Source organism: Bidens hawaiensis, unplaced genomic scaffold (assembly GCF_021521415.1).
Source record: "Bidens hawaiensis isolate Kalapana, Puna unplaced genomic scaffold, B.hawaiensis_p1.1 tig00002438_1, whole genome shotgun sequence".
Lineage (NCBI taxonomy): Eukaryota > Viridiplantae > Streptophyta > Magnoliopsida > Asterales > Asteraceae > Bidens > Bidens hawaiensis.
The window spans coordinates 98,704-107,088 of NW_027491134.1; the positions used below are offsets into that span (position 1 = coordinate 98,704).

Genomic DNA, 8,385 nt, shown 5'->3' on the forward strand with positions numbered 1-8,385 from the left:
TGAACTCGAACCCGAAGCAAAAAAGGTAGGTTTCAGTTTAAATGGTTAAGTTTTATGGTTAGAATCATCATGCAAACAGATATAATGATAGATCGGGTTGTAAAATGTAAGAAAAATATAAACTTGGTAAGTTATAACCTCTTGGGTACACTTTAAGATAAAAAGTTGGCGTTGGACTATGAGAGATATGGGTTCAGGATCAGGTGCATGGGGTCAGAATGTGTCGGAAGATGGCTTTAAAATGGTAAAAGCGACGAAAGGCAGGAATTTCGCATCGCACAACCATGTGAAGCGAAATCAATAATTTCGCATCACATGACCATGCGAAGCGAAACGGTTTCATGCGAAGCGAAACGGTTGCATGCGAAGCGAAACAGTTGCATGCGAAGCGAAATTCTTCCATGCGAAATTTTATAAAATTAATTTTCTGATGCATTTTTATTAAAGGACTGTTAATGAAAATAAAAATTTTCTGAGCTGACCTGGCAGCTCAGCCCCAGCCAGGGGCGCTGCCCCTTGGACCCTGCTAGGGGCTGCCGCCCCTAGACCCCGCTACCAGGGGTGAACCCCCGTTAGTTGAGGGTTTCATAAATTTAGATGTAGGAAGTAGTGGTAATAGATAATTGACACGCGTAATGTATTGTACAGTTAGCCGTGCACAACTAAAAAAAGGAATTACCATTAACGACGAGAGAAATAGACTCCAGGTGAGTTCTAGCCCCATTTCTCTTTGAAATGTTTTCGGGGCTGTGTGCATACTCTTATGTGATAGTTAATACATTTATTTAATGGATAAGTGTATGATACGTGTATGGCTATGTATTGAATGTTATTACCATTTATTGATAATATGAATGAGCATGTGTGTGTGTGTATTATTATGTACACGAGACAGGTATGCTGGTATGGGTACTCGAGGCAGAAGGGACCAGACCCTTATAATATCTGTGATGTTAGGGACCAGACCCTTATAATATCTGTGATGTTTAAGATAGACTAGCTTATGGTATACCATAGGGTTGTATGAAAGAAAGTATGTAAGTACGTATGCATGTAAGTAAGGTATGAATACGCATCTTCGGATACCTATAAGTAAGGATGTGAATGTATTGTATGCTAATTGATTTTCTAGAACTCACTCAGCGTAGCTGACTTTTAGTATGCACGCAGGCAAATAGGTTGAGGCAGCTTTTAGTATGCACGCAGGCAAATAGGTTGAGGCAGCTGGCTTGAGGAGGGACACATGGCATGGACTGAAGAGACTGACATCCATGACGAAGTGTTATGACTGTTTTAATTAATTATTTATGAAAAGACAATTTGTATGTTAAGACAAGAATGAATGTTTTGTAATGTGATGTTTGAAGTTTTTAATTACTCCGTGAAGTTTTTTTAATTTACTCTGATTTTAGAACTGTGTTTATGAGTAAATCCAACACCAAAGTAGGGTTACCGGGAACGGAGTCTTACATTGTATCAAATCCTGTAAAATACATGGTGTGAGAGCATTCTCAATCCATCTCCTATAAGTATGTGAGGGGAATTTATAAATTATAGGGTGGGGTTGTGAGTGGTTGTGAGTGTAAATTATAGGGCGGAGAGAGAAAATGTAATGATTTTTTGTAAATTTGGGGAAAAATAGTGATTTTTTTTGTATATTATAGGGTTGAGAGATAAAACTGTAATAACAAAACTATAAAAGAAATTATTTAATTAAAATGTAGAGAGAAATGTTATGTTATCTATGATATATATAAACGAAACCCTTAAAATCTTACGTGTCGTGATGTGGTCGCTCCCTCCTTTTATGAAAGCCATCAGATTGCTTGATTTTTAAATGGAGACCTGTCATTGATTTAACCTAAATTCATGGGGTATGAGTCTTATCAAAACCAGATAACTCTAATTAAACGGGTTATAACATTCATTAAATTAAAAATTAATTTACCAATTATTTGATATGAAAATCTTATAAAATAGGGATATTCTAAAATTTAATATCCAATTTAAAAATAAAAAGATATTATTTATATTTAATAAACAATTTTATAGTAAAAACCATAAGCGGGTCATAGGTCACCAAATCCAAATAGCTTTTAAACCGGTTATAATATACCATTTATTTATGAAACCCTTTCATTGTCAAACCCTAAGTATATTATTAACTTCTTTACAATAAAGAAAATTAAAATCCAAAAAATAAATATTAAAAACGAAAAATGTAAAACAACCATTCTCTCAAGCAATCGGATTGCTTTATTTGTAAATGAAAGCTTCTCAAGCATTTGACCAGAATTCACGGGTAAAGGTCTCACCAAACCCAGATAGCTCTTAAACGAGTTATAACATTTCATTATATTAAAAATTAGTCTCATCCAATATTTGATATGAAAATCCTATAAAATATGAATATACTAAAAATTAATATTCTATTTTATTTTAAAAAAAGATATTATTTATAATTAAGAAACTGTTTTATAATAAAGAAAATAAATGGGTAATGGGTATCACCAAACCCAGATAGCTTTTAAACCAGATTATAACATATCATATATATATGAAACCATTTCATCATCAAACCTCAAGTATATTAATTATTAACTTTCTTACAATAAATAAAATTAAAATCCAAATATACATATATAAATATTAAAAACGAATAATGTAAAACAACCCCCGTAATACGAGAGATAAAATCTAGTTTAATATAATTATAGAGACGGTGATGAGGGACATGCTGAGAACCCTCTGCTGCATTTATCATAAAAAAATCTCATAATTCAGTTAAAAAGATAATAAATTATTTACATTTTCCAGCTTAAAGCAAAGAAAATACTTAAAAACCGAAAAACAACTTATAACAAAGTTGAACCACCCATCCAAAAATATAAGAAACAAATAAATAAAAATAAAAACAATAATAACGTCTTAACAATAGAGACCAAGTGTAAACTTTAATTGACTCCACACAACACACTCTCTCCAAGCCTCCATAAATCAAAACAGGAATTTCATTCAAACTTCCTCACTCATCTCTCTCCACATTCACAGAGAGAGAGAGAGAGAGCTTTAGAGAGAGAGAGAGAGAGAGAGCTTATTATTAATGGAAACAATGAGCTCATTAGCTGATTCACCATACAAGCTCTTGTTAACAGCTCTATCTCTCATACCAATCACTCACTATGCCATCATAATCGTTTTTGTTTTGTTTGTGAAGCTATATAACTTCCTGGAGTTTCATATTATTCAGGATTTGTTGAGTGGTTTCAGAGGTCAACAAGTGGAGTTGACCTTCAACTCATGCTCTCACCTCTACAATGAAGTTGTCTCCAAATGCAAACTTCTTCACGGAAGGTGAAAAAACCAAACTGATGGTCTTGTTTTATGTTTTCGTAAAAACATGTGATAGTTTGTTTTGGGTTTGCATGTAACTAAAACAGAGAAAACCGAGCCGAACCGAATTTATGCTTTTTATTTTTAAGCAGCTTATAAGAATTTAATAAATAGTGTAACTAAAATATTCTAGTCAAGTTATATAATTGATTAGTTTTTAATTAAGAAAAATATTTTAGTTATTAATTAATAACTAAAATACTTCTAGTTATTAATTAACAAAAAGATTTACGCTCAATTTTTTTTCTCGGCAAAATTTTATGCCCAAATGGCGAGACGGAATAGGTTGAAACTGAACCTTAGCCAAATGGTTTTTAAAAACTCAAAAACCGAAAATTGATTCGGTTAGAGCCCAAAACCGACATCATGGTGGTGAGTGTGACAGAGCTTGTGATTGGAACTTCAAGTTGATCTCATTTTCGAATGAAAATTGAGTAAAGTCAAAGTTGTGTTTGATATTTGCGTTCTAAAGTTGATGAATATGCAGGTATATGTCTACTCCATGGCTTTCAAGTCCTCATTTGCAGACTACTTTCTTGAGATTCTTTGGGAGGCCTCCTGTTTTCAACTATAGAAGGTATTTTTTTTAAAAATTTTTTATTGCTACGTTAAAGTCATTTAAACTTTCTTCTAACTAAAAAAAATCATTTAAATTTTAATATTATTCCAATGTTTTCAAATTTTTAAATGTTAGAATCAAGTTTCCTGAATAAAGCAGATATGAAACTTAGTTACTATGTAGTAAATATCAAGAAAACAGACTATTAAATAATAACTAAGCTTCATAAGTGTTACATCACTTACATAAATAAACAGAACACATAAGTGTTATATTTATATCATATAATTCAAACAATTACATAAAAGTTCACAACATTTAATACAGAAACATGTTTTATATTTAGAGAAAAGGATTGAGTGACTTTTTTGAAACTTGATTACTATTTTATGATTTTATCCTTATTAAAACTGATTAACTAACTTATTATATTAAATTAAGACCAAAAGTTTTTGTCACTCTAAATGTGTGTGGTTTTATCTCAGGGAGATATTTAGCACAGGTGATGGTGGTATTGTAGCTCTAGATTGGTTGGCACAACACGATGGTAACGATCTTTTTAAGTTGCGTTTAGTCTAAAAACATATTTACAACCATAAAATCTGTTTGTATCAAAACCTAAAGGAATCTGCAACCTATTTTTCGGGTTCGTGTCATTTTCAGTTACGGAAAAGGAAGACTCGGGAAATAGTGAGGTTCATCAAGATACTGACACGCCCGTTGTCATAGTGATCCCCGGATTGACAAGTGATTCTGATTCTGTTGTAAGTGTCACTACGTTAAAGAGTAAATTACACTTTTTGTTCTTTAGCCTTTAGGTTTATACTAAATTTCAGGTTTCGTTCTTAAACTAAGATAATAACAGCAATCGTTCATTATGTTCAAATTTGTTTACACGTTTCGTCCTTAACAAGTGTTAACTTTTCCGTTAAGTAAGGTCTGTCCTTTGCCTATGAGGGCACATTTGTCCTTTTACCCCCATTTACTTTAAGAAATATTTTATTACTTAAAATATATTAAGTAAGTGGTAAAATGACAAAACCACCCTCGTGTGACTTGCACATGATTGCTCTTAACAGACAAATTTAACGCCCGCTAGTCGAAAAGGCGAAACGTGTAAACAACTTTGAACATCAAGGACCGTTATTATTTCCTTAGTTTAAGTCCAGTCATGTGACTTTTATATGAGGGCATTTTCATGCTTTTGTCCCATTTAGTTTAAAATATATTTCCTTATTAAATGTTAAAATTACAAAACTACCCTTACTAATAGATTTTAATGTTTTCCATTAAGTCCAGTCATGTGCCTTGCACACGCGGCCATTTTCGTCCCTTTACACCATTTACTTCAAAAACTATTTTACTAGTTAAAGAAAAATTGAGTGGTAAAATGACAAAACCACCCTTATTTTATTTATGTGATACTAATATTGATTGTTATTATGTTTGCATGATAGTATATAAAACATCTCACTTTCTACATGGCTAAACGCGGTTGGAACGTTGTCGTTAGTAACCATCGAGGCCTTGGAGGAGTACAGTTAACTGTATGTAACTTAAAATTTTAATTCCCTTGTTTTATTTTGTCTATACTATTAACGCAGTGTTTATTTTGTAATATAGTCTGACTTCTTTTATAACGGTGGATGGACCGAAGACTTACGCAGAGTGGTCAAACATATTCGTTCTCAATCCCCTGATGTTCCTTTATTTGTTGTTGGAACGAGTCTTGGAGCAAATATGATGGTAAGTTGTTATATTATACCATATAGATATGTTAATACTTAATATGTTTACCAGTCAAAATCAAATCATTGACCTGCATTATTACTAATTTCAGGTGAAGTATTTAGGTGAAGATGGGGATGATATTCTTATAGATGGGGCTGCAGCTGTTTGTTGTCCTTGGGACCTTTTGGTTGCTATTTTATAAACATAACATAATATTTTTAATAAAAAAGATGGTTTTTGTGTTGTATAACTTGCTCTGTGTTTTTTGACAGCTTTGTGACAGATTTATTGGGCGAAATGCAGTGCAGAGGTTCTATGACAAAGCTTTAGGAGCGGGTTTAAAGCGTTATGCAAAGATGTATGCGTTACCTTAAACACTACTTTGATATATTATCATTTTGGTTTAATATGTTTGAAGTCTCAATGCTTTATTTTCCCAAAACTACACGTGTGATGCATGATTTGTTAACTTACTACTTTATGATAATATTTGCAGGCATCAAGACTTCTTTACACGCCTTTCGGATTGGGATGGCATTGAAAAGGTATTTTATGTTCTAACCAAACGTTGAGTGAACCGTTTTATGGGAACTTCGTCTATTTAATAAACGAATGAGCATGAACAAAATTTTTGTCGTTTGGTTAAACGGACGAACGTAAAACACATCTCTCATTCATTCATTTATGTGCGTGAACGTTTGTAAATTTACGTTTATTTAAGTTTGTACCTTTGGGTTCATTAAAATATTCATTAATATTTCTAGGTCTGTTTCAAGTTAGTCTTGTTTCGGTAACTTTCTTAGGACCAACACATTCTTATTCACATTTAATTTTAATTGCTTTTGGTTTAACTATGCCCGTTCAACTATTTTTGGCTATCTTTGTTCATTTATGTTGGTGAATCGTTCGTTTATGTGGTTAACGAACGAACGTAAACAAATACAAACACATTAACTTTCTTAACAAACGAACATGAACAAGAAAACCTCGTTTGTTTTAATGTTGGTGTTCTATCATTTGTTCTATTTACGTTAAATGAACGAACACGCTTTATTTGTTTCCGTTGGATTCGTTTACAATATTTCCAGAATTGTGTTTGAATATTTGGATGTGTGATCTTGCAGGCACGCAGAGTTCGTGAGTTTGACACGAGTGGCACTTGTAAGATTGGAAAGTTTGACGTAAGATTACTTTTCAGCATTTTTTCGTGTTTCCCATTTAATATTTTACATATATTTGAAGATCATGTTTGTTTTTTCCTAGACCGCGGACATATATTACAGGGAATCTAGTTGTGCTAGTTATGTGAGACGCATAAAGATACCACTCCTTTGCATCAGTGCACTGGATGACCCAGTTTGCACCAAAGACGCCCTTATTTGGGATGAATGCCGGTATGTTCTCCATTTAAATTTAATAAAAATCACATTTTAATAATATCTATGACTATCTTATATGGTTTGGTTTTGTTGTTGGTTTAGGGCGAATGAGAATGTCATTTTAGCCACAACACAACATGGAGGACATCTCGGATACTTTGATGGGATGAACGCGAAGGGCGTTTGGTAAAACCATTTTCGTATCATTTACAACATTTCTGACACATAAAACTATTTATGACACAAATTATACATCTAACTTGATTTTGGTTAGTTAAACATAAAACCTTGTTAGTTCTGTTCAACATAAGCCCGTTATTAAACTAGAAAGTTAGTTATGTTGGTTAAGTTCAACATAAGCGCATTATAAACTGAGAAAATCACGAAATAACCATTTATCCAAGTTTGTTATACCTCTACATCATGTCTAAACAACTTTTTTAACAAATATAGTAGTGACAATGTGAGATACGTGGAGCATTGGTCGTGTATCTACTTCAGTGCTTTTAGTCGCCTAAACCCTTATATATTTTCATTCTATACGTGAATGTATCCGCAATATGATGTCAGTATCATATTAGTTTATGTTATTACTGATGGAAAAAGTCTTATACACGAGTAAAACTAGCATAACACACTTAAAAAGTGATTATTTTTGCAATTTTCTCTTATACAGTTATCTAATAGTCTAATAATCCCAAGTTTCCTGTTTATGCACGTTATTGATTAAACCCGGGCCTTTGCAGGTGGGTTCGAGCCGTTGATGAATTCCTAAGCGTTCTAGGTTCTAGCAAGCTAATAAAACGACAAAACAAGGTTAGAAAGAACACACCAAACACTATCCTTAACCTTAACTAGTAACGGTTTGCTTATTGACAAATTATTTTCCTTTTTCAGATGCCGGATTCCCTCCTGCTCGGGCCTCGGAAATCACTGACCGACAAAGATCCTAATGTCAGTTTTGCAAAGAAAACCGACAACCAAATACATGTAGACAACTTACCAAAAGTGAGCAAGGTTTCTGAGACACACACCACATTTGATAGTATAACAATCTTTCTGAAAAGATTTATGGATCAGTTCTAGCACCCAGATGGATAATGTATACATGAATACATGATCAAAATATAAGAAGTGGTCTGATCTGTATTTTTAGTAAAGAATACAAATAAGTTTGTAAGGCCCAGTTTCGTGTGATCTAATGAAGTGTTGTTATATTACTCCTGTCTCAAAATAAAAGATTGTTTTTCTTGTTTTGTTGTATATATCTTTTTTTTTACTGAAACTAATTTGGAATTCATAGATAGAGAAGATATAAAACAA

At 32.7% G+C, this 8,385-nt stretch overlaps 1 protein-coding gene across 1 annotated transcript; it reads left to right on the plus strand.

The window, feature by feature from the left end:
* Nucleotides 1–3,038: 3,038 nt before the first annotated feature.
* On the plus strand, nt 3,039–8,148 carry LOC143619398 (embryogenesis-associated protein EMB8-like). The gene is made up of 14 exons (XM_077091339.1): nt 3,039–3,354; nt 3,881–3,970; nt 4,438–4,499; nt 4,616–4,716; nt 5,410–5,499; nt 5,576–5,698; nt 5,793–5,870; nt 5,956–6,041; nt 6,180–6,228; nt 6,808–6,864; nt 6,947–7,077; nt 7,165–7,248; nt 7,809–7,878; nt 7,960–8,148. The coding sequence occupies exons 1-14, from the start codon at nt 3,104–3,106 to the stop codon at nt 8,146–8,148; spliced, it is 1,461 nt and encodes a 486-aa protein (XP_076947454.1). The 5' UTR covers nt 3,039–3,103.
* The last annotated feature ends 237 nt before the right edge of the window (nt 8,149–8,385 follow it).

What these genes read in the sequence shown, in the direction of transcription:
- LOC143619398 (XM_077091339.1), top strand. Translation starts at nt 3,104, where the DNA reads ATGGAAACAATGAGCTCATTAGCTGATTCACCATACAAGCTCTTGTTA. An exon ending in CAAGTGATTCTGATTCTGTT is followed by an intron (nt 4,717 to 5,409) that starts GTAAGTGTCACT and finishes TTTGCATGATAG; the next exon opens with TATATAAAACATCTCACTTT. An exon ending in TTAAAGCGTTATGCAAAGAT is followed by an intron (nt 6,042 to 6,179) that starts GTATGCGTTACC and finishes TAATATTTGCAG; the next exon opens with GCATCAAGACTTCTTTACAC.